Here is a 19,132-nt window from a genome sequence, read left to right as displayed (position 1 = left end):
GATATAAATAAGTTTCATTTTGAACCTGTTTTTGAATTCCCTCCTTGTTCTAGAGGTCACGGAACCAAAACCACCGACTGCAAATGAGTTTTGAGAATCTTAGTAAAAATAGAAGCCTCTGGGAGTCCCCAAGCACTTCTCAGGAAGCTCATTATTCCTACAGAGCTTCTGTTTCATCCCAGAGTTCACAGTCACACCTCCAGAGCTCCTCCTCCGTCCATTCCCACCAGCGCTGCCACACGCTCCATCCAAACATCCGTGAATAACGCCCACATTCAATTTCACTGATTAGCGTAAACGCTGTGAACAAGATGGTGACTGTTGGCCGCCTCTCCCAGCCTCCCACTCTGAACCGTCACACGGTGGCAGACGGTTCATCCACGTCGCAAAAACACAGCATTACTCCAGTTTGTGCTGTCGAGAGACCAAGTTAACATTTAGTAAACAACATACCGTCCAGCTTCTTTTTTCACTTTTTATTTAAGAAGAAACAGACTAATCAACCTAAACCAAAGACTGAACCAAACATTTAAAGTCAAACCTAAAGACGCAGAATGAGCCCTTCTCTTTCAGAGCTTTAGCTGAATTCATTTACATTTTTCTAAAAACCACGGGTCCGTTGAATGTCGACGTCAGATCGAGTTGTGTAGTATTTATTGAGAGTTGCATGCTATAATAACCAGTTTAACAAGCGAGAAAGTCCTCCTGTCCAGGACAGGTGGGACGGGTCAAACAAACACCAGACTTCACTCAGACCGCTGTTCATGTCCGTGTGAAACCAAAAGCACACAATGACTTTACACATTTTCACATTCATGACATTGTTTCAGTTGTTGTGTTACATTGTTGAATTATATTGTTTCTGTTGTTACATTACATTGTTGCATTGCGCTTATTTGCTACATTGTTTCGGATATTGTGTTACATTGTTTCATTTCATTGTTTCATTTTTTGTGATGCTGTTTTGTTACATAGTTCTGTTACGTAGTTCTGTTACGTTGTGTTAAAAATGTCATAAATAAATTGTATTGTTAGCATTAATCAAGTTGTCAAACAAAACATACAGCAACAAATTATTGGGTAGATTTTTTTTTTACTTCGACTTACAATCATAAGAAACAAGGTCTATGCACGTAGTGAGCGTATATTGAGAAGTCCAACACTGACGTTTGAGGGGAACCCAGAGCGTCACAGTTTGAAGTTCAGGCCTCATAGAAATAGAATATGAGGAGAAGAGATGTTAACATTCAAAGCCATTTCCTCATAGACTTCTATACAACCAGACTTACTTTTGCAACCGGAGGGAAACATCTGGATCACGGCTACTTCAGCTGTTCTTTGTTGACTACATCTGGACTGCATTCATTCATAATAAATGCAGGTGTTGACATTGACAGAGCTTTAGTTAAATAAGCCTTGTGATGTGTATTTTCCTTGAAGCTGTACCTGAAGATAATCTCTCTCCTCCACCTGTTCAGTCATACTCTCTTCTTGCAGCGTTTGCTGACGTTCATCCTTCACTTCCTGTCTCACCTGAACCAGAAAGTACACATTCTCCAGATCACTTCACAAAGAAACACACCTTCTAAACAAACGACACAGCGTTCACCTCTCACCTCTCTGTTCCAGAGTAATCAGAAGCAAACAGACGAGGGCTGGTGATAGAGCTTAATCTGAGGGAAATACTTTGGATTCAAATGTGAGGTGATGAAAGTTTATAACACTAGATGTCAGTGAGGTTGTGTGAGAGAGAGAGCAAAATGTTCCGGATGAAATGTAGGTTACGATCAGTCATTCTTTGATTCATGTTTCTTGACTTTGCAGTGTTTGCTTCTTATTTTTACTTTCTCTTTCTGATTGTGAGTCAATGTCTGAGCTTGTGTTTGCTTCGTAACTACAACACCTGAATAACTGCATCAACGGCACACACACACACACACACACACACACACGCACACACAAAGGGATTACAGGCTTCAGTACATTGAAAGTGTGCTGGAGGTGTTTTCCCAGACTCACATTCACTGAGATCTTCAGCTGCTTCTGATGATTCACTGACAGGAACGACTTCAGACTCTCTGGAATTCTCCTCCACATGAACTAAGTTCTGCTTTCAGTTAAGTTCTGAGTGTGTAACAATCAGTATTATTGTTGTTATTATTCCCTTTTTAATATTAATAACACTTAAAGTACTACTTAAATACCTTTTTTTGATTTTATTTGTCATATTCAGGCTGCTCTCACACAGCGTTCGTAGCGATACCTACGTTAAATATCTGTTCTATTTGTATGTAATCCACGTAATCATGAACAAGGAAGTATAAAGACAGCGAAAGATCCACTGAACGTTGATTTATTCAAAGTGTCCTCATACAACGGTCCGTGTTATATCCTTCAATAACTTACTCCTTATTCCTTCGTTTTGCTGCTAAAGTCCAGCAACACGTATCGATTTCTTCTCGTTACGTCAATACAGACTTTTCAAAATAAGCTTCTGTCTTCACGGGAATCAACTCAGTTAGGTTTGAATAACAAAACTACTTCGACCACTTTGAATACTTTCGACTACTTAGTTCAAAAGATCGTCGTTTGGGTTAAAATAACTACAGAAGTGTTGTTACTGAAGTTAAGACACAAATAAATCAACATTAACACGTGTTGCTGGTATTTAGTGGGAAATTGCATGAAAAATTAGGATGAGGATACCTGTTGTATGAAATGTGCTATATGAATAAAACATGATTGGTTGATTGGTTGGTTGGTTGGTTGGTTGGTTGGTTAGTTGATTGGTTGGTAGATTGGTTGGTTGATTGGTTGGTTGATTGGTTGACTGGTTGATTGGGTGTTTGGTTGGTTGGTTGATTGGTTGGTTGGTTGGTTGGTTGATTGGTTGGTTGGTTGGTTGGTTGATTGGTTGGTTGGTTGGTTGGTTGATTGGTTGGTTGGTTGATTGGTTGGTTGGTTGGTTGATTGGTTGGTTGGTTGATTGGTTGGTTGGTTGATTGGTTGGTTGGTTGGTTGGTTGGTTGATTGATTGGTTGGTTGGTTGGTTGGTTGGTTGGTTGGTTGATTGGTTGGTTGGTTGGTTGGTTGGTTGGTTGGTTGATTGATTGGTTGGTTGGTTGGTTGGTTGGTTGGTTGGTTGGTTGATCAGGTTACGCTCAACCTCTCAGTGTGCAAACAGAACATATGTAGACGACTACTAGAAGAGAAACGCAGTGTAATTTAAGAAAAAATGTGTGGGTATGAAAAGAGACAGAAACTGTGTGTGTGTGTGTGTGTGTGTGTGTGTGTGTGTGTGTGTGTGTGTGTGTGTGTGTGTGTGTGTGTGTGTGTGTGTGTGTGTGTGTGTGTGTGTGAGTGTGCGTACTGTAACGTTTTAGTGAAGCTGGCCATACTGGCCTTGGAAAATAACTTAGAAATAAAGCACACTGTAAAGAGTCAGCTGATGACATTTACTCAGTTGATTATAACAAAGAGAGAAAGAGAAGAAGAGAGAAAGAGAAGAAGAGAGAAAGAGAAGAAGAGAGAAAGAGAAGAAGAGAGAAACAGAAGAAGAGAGAAACAGAAGAAGAGAGAAAGAGAAGAAGACAGAGTGACGGATGTGTTCACCATGTTGACAGCTGGTTACTGTGGCGACATCATGAGGGAAGCAGAAAGAAGAAGAAGCGAGCAGAGGGCTGGTCCTGTATGTTACAGTATAGTGCTGTGACTATAATATAGAATACAGGTTAGTGCCACGCTGTGACTATAATATAGAATACTGGTTAGTGCCACGCTGTGACTATAATATAGAATACAGGTTAGTGCCACGCTGTGACTATAATATAGAATACTGGTTAGTGCCACGCTGTGACTATAATATAGAATACAGGTTAGTGCCACGCTGTGACTATAATATAGAATACTGGTTAGTGCCACGCTGTGACTATAATATAGAATACTGGTTAGTGCCACGCTGTGACTATAATATAGAATACAGGTTAGTGCCACGCTGTGACTATAATATAGAATACTGGTTAGTGCCACGCTGTGACTATAATATAGAATACTGGTTAGTGCCACGCTGTGACTATAATATAGAATACTGGTTAGTGCCACGCTGTGACTATAATATAGAATACTGGGGGTGCAACTAGAAAGGTTTTATTAAATATGAACTACTTAGTTAGTTAATAAAAGAAGAGATAGTATTCTGTGTGACAGAGATCCATGATTGATGACGAAGGGAAATAATAAGTGTTGTTTGTAACCTGAGATGTAACATTACACAATGCAGTTGTCTAACAGAACTAAAGGCAGTTACATTATTATGCATTATTATTTCTGAATATTATGCATCTAAACCATTCATACCGGCAGCGACTTTCTTTTTAAGCAGAGAGGTTGACTCAGCAGAGTCCAGATCTCCACCCGGTGTGTCTGCAGACCACCACTGCTGTGTCGTGTGATTGTATTAATAATAACCCAAAACTTCATCACAAGCAGCGATGAAAGCAGGCAGTTGGCTCAATGTTGTCGTATGAAACACGTCACGCAATGTTGCCAAAATGAAAACCCGTCGGCGCTCGTAGAAGCTGCAGAGGTGCAGCAACGTACTCAGCAGGATGTGTACTGGTTGTCCCGTTAGCTGTTAGCGGTTAGCAGCTAGCCAAACACACCGTCCAAAACAATAAAAGTGAGCCAACCTACAACCAGTGATGTACACAACCGATGGGCGGGAAGGCATTGAACACACTTCATTCAAAACCAAAAACAAGCAGCGATGTTTGCAGCTCATCAGCCTCAAGCTGTTCTATAAAACGCGTTCTATAAAACGCGTTCTATGAAACGCGTTCTATGAAACGCGTTCTATGAAACGCGTTCCATAAAACGCGTTCTATAAAACGCGTTCTATAAAACACGTCACGCTATCGCACCGAAAAACAAAGATAAACACGAAGCCGTCTGACGCACAGACGTTATGGTTTTTATTATTGGTGCTCATCCTACGTAGCTCCGCCCAACTTTGACATAATAATAATGATAATGATAAAGATAATAATAATAATAATGACAATAATAAGGATAATAAGGATAACAAGGATAATTATAATGATATTATTATTAATTATAATAATACTCAAATGAATAATAATAATAAGGATAATAGGGAAAAGTACAATGAGCAGAAACAGAACTCCTGTGCAGGAATGCAGAACCTTTAACATTTGTGTGGTATTAAAAATAGACACATATCTTGTTTCCATGGCAACAGTTTGACTTCAGTTTTGACCTCCTTTGTGTTATAAATAAAATCTTAAAGCCAAACTGTTATGTATCATTTAGGATAGAGGCTGTAACTGTAAACTCTTCACTGCTGAGATTCAAGTTGTGTGAAGGCTGTAGCGTTGTGATGCTGACGCTCTGATCTCCCACCGTCCCTGAACACAGCAAACAACCAGCGTGACGTTCTGGAAAACGTGGAACCATCTGGTGTCTGCTTACTGAACAGTTTGGCTGCGTAACAAGTCACAACTCCCAACAACTTGGTGCTTTCCTTTTTTTAAACTCAACATCTCCCACACACACACACACACACACACACACACACACACACCGGCCGTAATATTAGCACTAAACACACCACTATCACCACACATCAGCAGAGTGGGGCTTCCTTCTGCAGACTCATTAATGTCACGTTACTTCGCTGATTACTCAACAGCAGAAGCAAACACATAACAGAAGTAGTTACATCACTTCTCTTTAAAAAGCCTCCTCGTCTTCTGTGTTCACATTTCTTTCTGTACTTGACTGCAGCACCAGTCCGCCGGGAACAAACAAATCAAATAATTCCTGAATGTAACGAACGAGCTGAGAACACGCGACCACGTGAGGCAACGCCAGGCGGCAACCTCCAGTCCTGCCAGAGTCAGAGCTTCATGTGTTGAAGCTGCATTCTCTCTAGTGTCCACCAGGGGGCGACTCCTCTGGTTGTATAGAAGTCTATGAGAAAATGACTCTACTTCTCTCTTGATTTATTACCTCAGTAAACATTGTAAACATGAGTTTATGGTCTCAATCTCTAGTTTCAAGTCTTCTTCAACACAGCATGATGTTCATTTAGTACATGATGGTCCATTTAGAGTCATACAGACCATAAAGCAGGGGATGCTTTAGGGGCGGGGCTACACAGTGATTGACAGGTCTCTACCAGAGACGTATACGGCGTCTCTACGTCACTCCTCCTCAGTCCAGATATGGTCACTTCCTGTTCACTGGTTGGTCTTTAAAGGCTCTCTTGTACATAATACAACTACGTAGATGAATACATTGTATACAAAATATACAAATGCACATCTGTGCAGACAATCGCATGATCACACTACAGTGTGCAGTTTTAAGTTGCTTTGAGGAAAAAAAGGTAAATGGGACTCGTTTGCTGCAAAGGATGATGGGAGCTTTGTAAAGAGTCACCACAGATTGATCTCAATGACCTTTCTGTCTCAACCAAATAGAAACAAACATCTTCAGCCGGTGACTCTCTGGACATTTCCTCACAGATGGAGAGAAGCTCGAACATCTCAAGACCATTTGGCTTTTTCTGCAATTCAATTTAGACCCAGAACAGAAGAAGTAGATTGGACAGAGTTAGGACATTTGTTCAGGGAGGGGGAATTATCCTGTCTCCGTTAATCTCGTGTCCTCACGAGACACAATGTGACAGAACACACACACACACACACACACAGATCCGTGGTCCTATAGGCACAAACACATTCATGCATTGTTGTCTCTGCTGTAAAGAGACAAACAGGAAGTCTTTGGCTCGGGTGTGACACCTGCTGGCATCTGAGGGAAATATTCACCAAGAGACTGAAGCAGCATCTTCTATTCAATGTTAACTTTATTTTCTCTCAATTGTCTGTTTTTTGGAGAAACAATAAGAGAAGTCAACTCCAGAGACTTCTGTACAACCAGAGGAGTCGCCCCCTGATGGTCAGCAGAGAGAATGCAGCTTTAACACATGAAGCTCTGACTCCATAATTACCTGCATCATTAACATCTTTGTGTTAATACGTAATACTAAATCTAGCTTGGTGTTATATTATACTATGCACTCAAGAGTCACAACTTATTCACAGATCAGGTTATAAGTTATAATATATACGAGTTATAATAATAATTAAAAAAATAATTTGAAACTGGATATTTTAGGAGACGTCCTGCATAAGCACCCTGCAGTTTGCATATCGGTGTATTTGCTTTGCTGTTGTTATTGATTGACATGTCGTCTCTCGTGCTCCAGGTCTTGATGGTGAAATGCATCGTGCAGCTCGCTGCATCCTTCACTGTATCCACAAAACACAGTTTGTTCAGTGTGTAAACTGGGAGCAGAGACCAGTAACAACCCGACAACTGGAGTATAAACATGTTTATCTCTCTCTCTCTCTCTCTCTCTCTCTCTCTCTCTCTCTCTCTCTCTCTCTCTGTCTGTCTCTCTCTCTCTCTCTCTCTGCAGCTGACAAGATGTTGATGACAGATCTGTTGAAAGCTGAGGAGATCAAGAAAGCTCTTGAATTCTTCGCAGGTCGGTAACAGTTGGCTTGGTTGGTTTTCGCTGCAGAAACAAGCCTACAAAGTTCCAGAAGTTAGCTTTGGATACTGACACACACACACACACACACACACACACATTTCAGCCTGTCCTGGATGATATAAAGAAGGTGAATGTTCATAAACCTTCTGTGTGTTTCAGGAGAAACATTCGACCCCAAGAAGTTCTTTGAACTGGTGGGAATGAAGGCCATGACAGCGGAGGACGTGAAGAAGGTCTTCCAGGTTCTGGATGTGGACGGCAGCGGCTTCATAGAGGAGGAGGAGCTCAAGTGAGGAAGTCTCACACCCACGCACACACACACACACACACACACACACACACACACTGTGTGTTCATTAACACTGATGCTTTTCTTTTCTCAGGTTTGTACTGAAGAGCTTTTCCAAGGAGGGCAGAGATCTGACCGACTCTGAAACGTCAGCGTTCCTCAAAGCTGCAGACAAAGATGGAGACGGAAAGATCGGCATCGACGGTGAGAGAGCGGAGGAACAAAGAGTAACTAAAAGCTTTAGTCATGAGCCAAATCTTAAAAAGAGTCTAAATGAGAGAACTAAATGTCCTCATGTAAGAACTCGTTTTAGTTTTTAATGATGAAACATGAACATCATTCTCTGTGAGTAGTTCTTAATCAAACCTCACACAAAACACATTTGTTGGGGACTACTTATAGACGCGGATGAATACACACGAGGTGCTTTAGAGTATTTATGGCAGCAGGGATGTGGGATCGGGATTTGGTTAAACAGTTCATTTGTGTAGAATTAATTATTTTCATCGGATTTGTTGACGACATGGAAATATTAACGTTCTAATCCTTCATTTCATTTGTGAAAATATTTCTTTTTTCAGAGTTCGAGGTCTTGGTGCATGAGTAGGGGAGATCCGAACGTCCCTCCTTCTCCTTCTTCTCCTTGTTCTTCCTTCTCCTCCTCCTCCTCCTCTTCGTCCCTGCATTCATATTTTGTAAACACCTTCAAACTCCTGTCAGCTTCCTGCGGACCCTCCGATGGACTCAGACCAGCCCCACTCTCTCTGAACCACCACAGCAGCAGAGTTTAACGTGAGGAAGAAGCACAACGGCACCAGTGGCACTTTTCAGTTTTTATATATATATAAATATAAAAATCTATTTAATCGCACATGCTGTCGGGGTTTCAGGATGACAGTAGTTTGTGGTACTAACAGGTGGTGCTAGTGCTGTAGATGGTGTGTAGATGTATTAAAGTTTTACTTCTAGATGTTCACATATCAGTGCACTTTCCTCCCACTCCTCCTCTTCCTCATCCACCTTCCCTCACCTCCTCACCTCGCCTCCTCTCCTCACCACCTCCACACTCCCTGCCTCTGATCAGATGATGTAGTAAATGAAATGATATATATATAAGGAGAGCTGTGAAGAGAGAAGCTCTGAGTAATAAATGATGATAATAAAAAGAATACTTGAGTAATAACTGTCTCTTTACTTAGAGCGGACACAACACTTTAAACTCACAACACATAACATCACAAATCCTCACAGTATCATGTTCTGATTCAACACATCAACATTCTGATTTCAGGACACACTAATTCATCAAATGAGCAAAAAGAGAAAACACTTTACAGCTGAGGAGAATAAATACATACGATGTGCTTTCATCGGCTTATTTGACTTTTCGGAGAATGTTTATTGTTTATTGCTCGCCTCGATTTAAAAATTATAAGATTGATGTCACTCGCACGTCTGTATGATAAATATGTAGCTGGAGCTAGGTAGCGTTAGCTTAGCATAAAGACTCTGTCAGTCCCATATTTAAGCGACTTAAGTGAAACGAGAAGTCAACGTTGACGTTTTGTCACGTAACTTGTGTACTTAAGCAACGGCACTGCTGTGGTTATTTTAGCTCAAACCACGATCTTTTCCAAAACCTAACTAAGTAGTTTTATTGTCTAAACCTAACAAAGTAGTTTAGTTCTCTAAACCTAACTAAGTAGTTTAGTTGTCTAAACCTAACTAAGTAGTTTAGTTGTCTAAACCTAACTAAGTAGTTTAGTTGTCTAAACCTAACTAAGTAGTTTAGTTGTCTAAACCTAACTAAGTAGTTTAGTTCTCTAAACCTAACTAAGTAGTTTAGTTGTCTAAACCTAACTAAGTAGTTTAGTTGTCTAAACCTAACTAAGTAGTTTAGTTGTCTAAACCTAACTAAGTAGTTTAGTTGTCTAAACCTAACTAAGTAGTTTTGTTGTCTCAACCTAACTAAGTAGTTTAGTTGTCTAAACCTAACTAAGTAGTTTAGTTGTCTCAACCTAACTAAGTAGTTTAGTTATCTCAACCTAACTAAGTAGTTTAGTTGTCTCAACCTAACTAAGTAGTTTAGTTATCTCAACCTAACTAAGTAGTTTTGTTGTCTAAACCTAACTAAGTAGTTTAGTTGTCTCAACCTAACTAAGTAGTTTAGTTGTCTCAACCTAATTAAGTAGTTTAGTTGTCTAAACCTAACTAAGTAGTTTAGTTCTCTAAACCTAACTAAGTAGTGTTGCCCAAATGTCTCATTATTCCTTCTTTATTTTGTTTTTGACTGTGACAGACAAACAGAGCTACACTATACAAAGAGTTAACGAAACTACTTTAAAAGTGCACGGTTGTGATATTAAACTATTAAACTTCTGTTTTTGGTACAAGAAAAAAAACGTATCTAACGCTGTACAAAAAGAAACCAAACTCAGCAAACCTTCTTTCAGCTTCAACTCTCCTGAAACATAAATGTATTTCCTACGGATCAGAGGATGTGAGGAGACGATCTGTCGTTGGTCGTCGTGGGGCGGAGCTTCACGGTGGCGAACGGGTTCGTGCCTCTGAAAGAAAGAACAACATTACACACACACACACACACACACTGAAACTGACACCAGACTCCAGCGAGAAAATAGAACATTTTGACTGAATACTCTTCAGATAGCCTCAATTTTTTTATTAAACAAAAATTTGACGATGGTGATTTGGTTTAAAAAACTTTAGTTGGAATTGGGGTTGAACTTTTTACTGGATTTAAGCCTCAGTACAACGAAAAATAAGTAAAAAGGCCCCAAAATAACGAGACAAAACAGTAAAATTCAAAAAGCACAAATGCATAGTGACAACTACCTGATGTGACCTGAGCTTCAATGATCACTTTACATTTGTGTTTAATGAACAGAATAGAACGTAATCTAACGAGAGGCAAGTCTCCTTAATTTAAGCATAAAAATCTGTATCAGGGTTTTACAAAAGAAAAAGATTCAGCATAATGTTTTTATGACCCCGATCATCATTAAATGATAATAATCAAAAGTGAGAGTCCCTCACACACATCAACTTTAATAAGAACAACTGACTTCAGGCTGCAATAAACCGCTTTGATAATCACAGCGCCACCCGGTGGACGGATATAACATTGCAAATGGGGGGAATCTACTTTCAGCTGCATCATTTCAACACAAAAACACTTTAGAATCCTCTGAAACATAAAGTGTCCGTTTAAATCCCATCTAACTGCTACGAAGCACAAATCTACTACCCCTGATATTCCTGATTCATTCCCACACGTACTGAATGAATTCAGATCGTTTCATGACAAGATACGATACCGACGAGCTCAAACGATAAACCTTAATGACGTGTTTAGTAATGCAGCAGGAATCAGACTCTGAATCAAGGGAACGTTTTGGGGGATTACCTTGGAAACAGTGGGTTTTCAGGAGGCCCGTGTGGTGATAACGCCTGAGAACAGAGAGGAACAACAAGTGAAGAAGGAACCAAGGTGACAACATTTCAGTTTTTTTTATTTGAGAGTGAAACCTCTGGTACCTGGACATCAGATGCTGAGTCAGCCCTCCTGTCAGGGAGCGGAGAGATTGGTCGATAATCTGCAGAGCTCCTTCTGAGGTGGTGACTCGGAGGAGGAGGAGGAGGAGGAGGTTGTTCGGTGTAGCTCTTCGTCTGACCGGTCTTTGACTCCGAGGCCGACTCCAGCTTCCTCTCGGGGAGAGGAGAGGTCGACCGGGCGTCCACGGAGGCCCTGCGGTCGGGCGTGGCCGGAGGCGGGACGTCTCCGAAGCTCTTGCCCTCCGATTGGTCGGTGTAGGTGTCAGTGGGGTCCAACAGATTGTTCATACTGTGGCTTCTGAGTGAGCCGCCGCTGAGGGAGGGGTCAAAGGGCAACACAGAGGAACTATTAGAGATTCGTAACAGGACGGTGACCTGAAATATTTCAATGAAAATAATAGAAAACAAGACCTCCTTTCCCATTTATGATTCATAGATATATTATTTATTACACTGCTGGAGGTGATTCCTGGGATGATGCCTCACACAGATGATCATTTTGCAGATTCTGGGTCTGATTTGTTCCTGATAAGTTTCAGATTCAAAGCTTTTCTGAACCGATTATCTGCTCCAATTATTCTGTGAAACATACAACGAGGGAACATGTCTCCACAAAAGCCAAATGAGAGCGAGTCAACCTGGAAGTCTCGATAGACTGTCTATGAGAAGAGGACGTAGTCATGGTGACGTCTCTCGTTGGTTTGTGGATGTTTTGAAGCCTCTAGTTCGGTGATCTCTCCGTCGCCATCTTGTTTTTTCCGCAACCAGTGAACAGGAAGTGACCTCATCTGGACTGAGGAGGAGTGACGTAGAGACGCCGTATACGTCTCTGGTAGAGACCTGTCAATCACTGTGTAGCCCCGCCCCTAAAGCATCCCCTGCTTTATGGTCTGTGTGACTCTAAATGGACCATCATTTACTCAATGAACATCATGCTGTATTGAAGAAGACTTGAAACTAGAGATTGAGACCATAAACTCATGTTTACAATGTTTACTGAGGTAATAAATCAAGAGAGAAGTAGAGTCATTTTCTCATAGACTTCTATACAAGCAGAGGAGTCGCCCCCTGGTGGACACTAGAGAGAATGCAGCTTTAACACATGAAGCTTTGACTTCACTTTTCAGAACGAGATTAAAATAATCTGTTAAATATGTGGATATGTTTGTGGTCTCCTAGGTTTCTTAAAAATGAACAAATCTTTTTTGACAACAAAGTTTAGGATCTTCAACAGAACAGAGCTCCTATAAATGTTTCTCTGGTGTTTCAGAGAATAATGAAACAAACAGCACTTTCAGTATAAATTCTCCCTTCATGCTGAGTGCAGACACAGCTGGACAGTAATTCCCACCTTGCTGCTAAAGTGTTGGAGAAGTCCTCGACGGGGGCGACGTAGGCAGCAGGAAACCAGCCCTGACTGGACGAGAACAGACAGAAACAGAAAGTCCGTTAAATCCTCAGTTTATACTGAGAAACACGTCTTCTGTCTCAGTTTATTGGTATTTTCTTTTACTGAATCATTTCTTTCTGTTTGTTCTTTTCGTATCGATTGGTTTCATCTGTTTTGCTTCATCAGGTTTATTTCTCTTGTAAACTCTGTTTTGAAAGGAGCTGTATGAATAAAGTTATTATATTATTATGACCCACCGCAGGCTGCTGTCTGTGCGTCCGTACAGCCAGCCGTTACGCGGCTCTTGGACCAGCACGGTGACGCTCTCCCCCCTGTTGAAGGGGAGGAGCTTTGGGTTGGAGGAGGACGGGTGAGACACCAGGGCTCTCATGGTCCTCCCACCGGCCAGACCCAGAGACTCCCCCACCGAGCTGGAGCGGGAGCGGCTGGGGAGGGGGGATGGAGCTGGAGGGGGGGAGTCAGATATATGATGTTAATTGATGCACAGAAGATCACATCTGGAGACAGAGGATGTCAGACTGTGGTCCCGTGGTCCTCCCACCTCTAGAGGGCACTCTGCCCAGCGCCTGCTGCTCCCTCCGGGCCCACGACATGTCCTCATCTCTGGCTACCGTCTGCAGCAGAGAGCTCACCGAACCTCGCAGCTGCGACAGGAAACACGTTCATCCGTTAATGTTCATAGAAGATACAGAGTCACCACACTGTGGTTCAACACTTCCTGCAGAGGATTTACAGTCAAAACCGATGGTTTTATCTCAATGAAGAAAGAATAGGCTTCTTACATCATGTAATAAAGTAATATCAGCGCCTCGTTCAAACCCTGTTTTCTCTGAGGCCTCTCACCAGATCATTTACTCTACTTTCTCCATGAATCACGTCCCCGGTGCAGCGTTCTGAAGCCAGTTCAGCTCCTTTAGAGGCCGAGAATACCAATGAACTCAGTTTAAAACGTTTCACAGCGAATCACAAATAATGCACCTGGGCGTCTTGATCCGGGTGAGTCGGGGTTCGAGGTCTGGACCCTTTGGTCTCGTTGACTTTCTCCTTCCATCCGTCTGCCTTCTGCTGGAGAGAAGCTCCGGTCTGAAACCAGAGGAGGAGAAGAGAGCTCCTCCTTAAAGCTCAGCAGATACGAGAGCCGTTAGCATGCTATTATGTGTGTGTGTGTGTGTGTGTGTGTGTGTGTGTGTGAGTGTGTGTGTGTGTGTGCGAGTGTGTGTGAGTGTGTGTGTGTGTGTACCTTGCTGATGAGGAACAGCAGGGACTGAGTGAGGCCGCAGTGTTTCTCAGCCAGGAAGCGAAACCTCCTCTCCTCCTCCTTCAGGATCTCCTGCTGGCTCTGCCTCAGGTACATCATGTACTCACTGTTCTCCTGCACACACACACACACACACACACACACACACACACACACACACATTAGTGGTGCAACGGATCATGAGGCTCACGGTTCGGATCAGCACAAAAGACAAAAGGGAGCAAATATAACTTTTAAACATCATAACTCATCTCTAATATCTTTTTATATTCATAAACATCTCCTTCAAACTACTGGATGTATTCAAGTTTATCACCAAAACTACATTTTACAGACTACACGTGAACGCATCATGAAGATGTTATAATGTAGCTTCAGCCAGTACTCATGTTCACTGAGCAGAGCCTGAAGGCATCATGATGTCACTGAAGTGAACCTCGTTGGTTAGCCGTTAGCGGTGCTGCTAACGTTACTAGCTCTCCTCTGATTGGTTGTTTACAATGAAACATGATCAGAGACTAGAAACACAAGTTCTACTGAGTCAGTAAAACTTTATTTACACTGTGAAGGTTAACGTTACACTGTGGGGGGGGGGTCAGTGCGGATCCACTACGGTCCGTTACACCACTACGAGATGTGTAGTGAGTGTGTGTGTGTAGAAGTACCAGAGAGTCTCTGTAGGCTCCTCGTCTGAGCTGTTTCTCCAAGTTCTCGGCCTGGTTCCTCACCTCCAGCTCGTACACTCTGCGACTTCCCTGCAGGAGAAGCGGTTCATGTAAGGAGCTGTGATGTGATGATCTAATCTGCAGACTTGTTTTGAGTCTGGTGTTTTGAATTAAAGCTGGTTTGAGGTTAATGTAGATGGGAATGCAATCGATGTGGCTAAAATGAGCAGAAACACGAGAGTTCTTCTTGTAAAGTCGTGCACAACAGATTGAAATAAGGTGCTGCTTTACACTAAAGAGTTCTCTGGTCTTGTTGCAGGATGTGAACACGTTGATGTAGTTGTGCTGCCGTCACTGCCGCTACGCTTCAGATCATGAATTACTGACAGCAGCCCACAACGTCTCCATCAGAAGAGAACGTGCTGCAGCTTTACCAACACGCACGCGAATCCTAAATAAATACAACGACAAATACAAGATGATGCAAAATAAAAAAACACACACACGTCTGAAAACAAGTGAGCGTCTGTTAACGGGTTCACGTCAGTCTTCAACAACATCTGTTGCTTTTTTATAACACTGCAAAAAGACTGAAGTCTTTACTCCACTTTTCGTTGGCTTGTTTTTGGACTTTTTGCAGCTGCAGCTCGTTTCTGCTTGTAGAAATGTTTTGGGTGGTTGCGGCGCGTGGTTGCAAACATCAGCGGCTTCCACATGTTGAGCCTCAAAGTAGGGACGAGTCTTAATTCTAACAACAAATGAAGTCCACTGAACTGTGTAGAAATATAGTGATGCGAATGACTCTTTTAACTTCTTCATAGATTTAGAGAATGAAAAATACACAAACTCCTTTCCTGTAATAAATATAAGAGAAGAGCTGTTATTCTCCTCAGGAGTGAGACGTACAAACGTTCCTCTCTGTGAACTCACGTCGATGTACTCTTCATCCAGCTTCACGTTCTTCTCCATGGCTTGTAGCACCTCGATCTGGAACCAACGGAACTGCAGCGAGAACGACAACAACAAGGTCACTGTGGACACTTGTCTGTAAGCACACGAGCTCCGTCCTCGTTTATCTCGAACCGCTGTATCTATTGCATGGTTCTAGAGGTTTGTCATGTGGTTCTTTGGGATATTAAAGGGTTCTTAATTCATGTTGGAGTTATGGGATGGTGGAGGATGGTATACATTTAAAAAAACAAACTGAAAAAGATTCTTTAGAGAACTTTTTCTTTCTTTAAGTTCTTCAAAGAACCAGAAAAGGTGTCTCAAAGAACTATTGTTGATGTCTCTTTGAGGAACCTTTTCCGGTTCTTTGAAGTTCCTGAATAAACTTTTTTTTTAAACTGTTTAAGAAAATATTTCTTTAACGAGCCTTGGTCTGAAAGGTTCTCTGTGGAACCCGAAACGTTTTTTCTATGGCATCACTCTAAAGAACCATTTGATCTATTGCATGGTTCTACAGGTTTGTCATGTGGTTGTTTGGGGCATTAAAGGGTTCTTAAAAGACTTGTACGGACCACTCCTTCCATCTCTGCTGTGAGTCTCCTCTGTGTCTCTGAGATCTGGATCAGAACGTCCCCTGGAAGGACACAAAGATGAATCAGAGACTTTATATAATTAACTTTTTCTGTTTATCAACACAAAAAGCATGAGGTCACTCAGTTATTTGTGTTAAAGCTGCATTCTCTCTAGTGTCCACCAGGGGGCGACTCCTCTGGTTGTATAGAAGTCTATGAGAAAATGACTCTACTTCTCTCTTGATTTATTACCTCAGTAAACATTGTAAACATGAGTTTATGGTCTCAATCTCTAGTTTCAAGTCTTCTTCAATACAGCATGATGTTCATTTAGTAAATGATGGTCCATTTAGAGTCACACAGACCATAAAGCAGGGGATGCTTTAGGGGCGGGGCTACACAGTGATTGACAGGTCTCTACCAGAGACGTATACGGCGTCTCTACGTCACTCCTCCTCAGTCCATATATGGTCACTTCCTGTTCACTGGTTGCAAAGAAAAAAGATGGCGACGGCAAACTTGAGGCTTCAAAACATCCGTCTACAAACCGATGAGAGACGTGACGATGGGATGAAGCGATGTAACCTTAAATGGTGTTATCATGGCGGTAATTATGCTAATTTACAATTCTCATATTCAACACGTAAACGCTGGTCATTGACACGGTTATATGAAGTCAAGTTAAGATAAGAATACCAAAAAATTTTCTCGCATGAGGTCCATTGTTTGCAGCGTCGGTTCTGAAGGCTTTGACAGTTCGTAGTCATCAAGCTCCGGTTCTCCTTCTCTCTTTATGTCAAGTTAGTCTGATGTGTTCATTAGAAACCAGAGCTTTGACGGTTATACGGTTTGTTTTTATATTTTCCTCACAAAATGTTGCATAATTATGTTATTTTGATAAAAGTACAACAAAACAGCCATCTTTAGAGAGAATATCTCAACTCTTTCATTCCGTCTTTAAACAGAAGATCCGGAGACGTGTTGACGTGCCACTGGTTTTAATGCGATCACTCATTTTGTGTTAGTTTAAAAAGACAGAACACACGACTTTAGCCGGAGTGTCAGTAACGCGATACAACGACTTCAAGTCGTCAACGCTGAGACGGTGGAAAGTTTAGCCGAGCGCTTCACGTGACGGCCGTTGTGTTCCGTCACGGACTGTGGTCGAGCTAATGAAGTGAAGCGCAGCTCAAAGACGTTCACATCTATAATTCAGAGGCCGTCACTCAATATGGCCGCTGGTCCCCGAGCTTCTCAGTCAGCCAACGTTAGCAAGCATGATGCTAACAATGCTATCACACGTCCATGGGGTCAGAGTGAGAGTGAAGCTTGTGGAAAATATGCACACACACACACACACACACACACACACACACACACACACACACACACACACACACACACACACACACACCCAGAGAGCGGGATGAAAGTGTGTGAAGTGCCTGGTCACCCATCTTAGCCACAGCGCTGAAGTAGGCCTCGCTGCTAACAGCTAAGGCTGTAAGACACACACACACACACACACACACACACACACACACACACACACACAATGGTTCTTTAAAGTGAAGCCAAAGCTTCACGTGTTAAAGCTGCATTCTCTCTAGTGTCCACCAGGGGGCGACTCCTCTGGTTGTATAGAAGTCTATGAGAAAATGACTCTACTTCTCTCTTGATTTATTACCTCAGTAAACATTGTAAACATGAGTTTATGGTCTCAATCTCTAGTTTCAAGTCTTCTTCAATACAGCATGATGTTCATTTAGTAAATGATGGTCCATTTAGAGTCACACAGACCATAAAGCAGGGGATGCTTTAGGGGCGGGGCTACACAGTGATTGACAGGTCTCTACCAGAGACATATACGGCGTCTCTACGTCGCTCCTCCTCAGTCCAGAGATGCTCACTTCCTGTTCACTGGTTGCTAAAAACAAGATGGCGACTGGTGGTGACGGTGAAATCCCCAAACTTGAGCAACAGTGAACGCATCACGTGGTTTTCAGAAATGTACTGAAACTGTATAACATCTTTTACACACACACACACTCACACTCACACACGCTCACACACGCTCACACACTCACTCACCTTGGAAAGCCATGACGTAGCTGTTTCCTAAAGCAACCAGCTTCTGGAGACCAGGATTGAAGTGCTCCATCAGGTTCTACAGTAACACACACAGAAACCACCACGTGTAGATCTGATAAGATGCTCAAACCTCTGGCCATGCTTAGACATTTGAAACATCACGTGTCTCCACACGGACCAAGAGGCAGAAACGAGTCATGAACTCACCAGATAGACGGTCAGTGTGGATCTGTGCAGCTGGTCGCTGGTGGCTCCGGACATCCTGAGACAATGTGAACTTCAGAACTACAACAAAGGGAACTCAGAAAATGAACAAAACTTCTGCAGAGACTCTGTATTCCCGTTCAAGTCACCGGCGTTGTTCCGATGACGGCGCTTTCTTTAACGAGCTGTAGAAATGAGGAGCGGCGAGAGGAAGAGAGGGAAGAGTGTCGGTGCCATCGATATGAGAACCGGTGAATTATTGATGGAAGCCCTGAAAGGAAAGGAGGCGGAGGACAGCCGGCCACTTAGCTGTGACGGAGACTCACACCTGAGGGAGGGCCTCACACACACACACACACACACACACACACACACACACACACACACACACACACACACTGCTTCTGAGGAATGAAGGATTATTTCATCGTCATTGTTCTTGTTTGAGTGTCAACAAACCGCATCGACTCATTAATAATTATCAATGTGCTTTTCATCACTTTGTGTTCATGAGTCCTCTCCTTCTTATTTACATT

The 19,132-nt window shown here is 42.3% G+C and overlaps 2 protein-coding genes across 4 annotated transcripts; one reads left to right on the top strand and one right to left on the bottom strand.

Moving 5' to 3' along the window:
* Window positions 1–1,587: 1,587 nt before the first annotated feature.
* Window positions 1,588–8,999, top strand: LOC306696066 (parvalbumin alpha-like). Of its 3 annotated transcripts, none has more exons than XM_079159560.1 (5): window positions 1,588–1,699; window positions 7,505–7,573; window positions 7,742–7,871; window positions 7,966–8,075; window positions 8,453–8,999. In XM_079159560.1, exons 2-5 carry the CDS (start codon window positions 7,513–7,515, stop codon window positions 8,476–8,478), a joined length of 327 nt encoding a protein of 108 aa, XP_079015686.1. In that variant the 5' UTR covers window positions 1,588–1,699; window positions 7,505–7,512; the 3' UTR covers window positions 8,479–8,999. The 3 variants fall into 3 exon arrangements, with proteins under 3 accessions (XP_079015686.1, XP_079015685.1, XP_079015684.1); XM_079159559.1 differs by having other exon boundaries at window positions 1,609–1,704; XM_079159558.1 differs by having other exon boundaries at window positions 1,646–1,776.
* Window positions 9,000–10,362: 1,363 nt separating this feature from the next.
* baiap2l2b (BAR/IMD domain containing adaptor protein 2 like 2b) lies at window positions 10,363–18,653 on the bottom strand (the record flags this gene model as incomplete). Its single annotated transcript, XM_079158979.1, has 14 exons — window positions 10,363–10,438; window positions 11,299–11,342; window positions 11,430–11,760; window positions 12,799–12,864; window positions 13,095–13,302; window positions 13,400–13,502; window positions 13,837–13,941; window positions 14,099–14,230; window positions 14,782–14,871; window positions 15,712–15,783; window positions 16,302–16,363; window positions 17,716–17,802; window positions 18,393–18,468; window positions 18,600–18,653. 14 exons carry the CDS (start codon window positions 18,651–18,653, stop codon window positions 10,363–10,365), a joined length of 1,506 nt encoding a protein of 501 aa, XP_079015105.1.
* Between the last annotated feature and the right edge of the window lie 479 nt (window positions 18,654–19,132).

This window comes from Pholis gunnellus (genome assembly GCF_910591455.1).
Source record: "Pholis gunnellus genome assembly, chromosome: 5".
Lineage (NCBI taxonomy): Eukaryota > Metazoa > Chordata > Actinopteri > Perciformes > Pholidae > Pholis > Pholis gunnellus.
This window is presented reverse-complemented; position numbering and strand designations above follow the sequence as displayed.

What these genes read in the sequence shown, in the direction of transcription:
- LOC306696066 (XM_079159558.1), top strand. Translation starts at nt 1,728, where the DNA reads ATGTCAGTGAGGTTGTGTGAGAGAGAGAGCAAAATGTTCCGGATGAAA. An exon ending in AGCTCTTGAATTCTTCGCAG is followed by an intron (nt 7,574 to 7,741) that starts GTCGGTAACAGT and finishes TGTGTGTTTCAG; the next exon opens with GAGAAACATTCGACCCCAAG. An exon ending in CGGAAAGATCGGCATCGACG is followed by an intron (nt 8,076 to 8,452) that starts GTGAGAGAGCGG and finishes TTCTTTTTTCAG; the next exon opens with AGTTCGAGGTCTTGGTGCAT.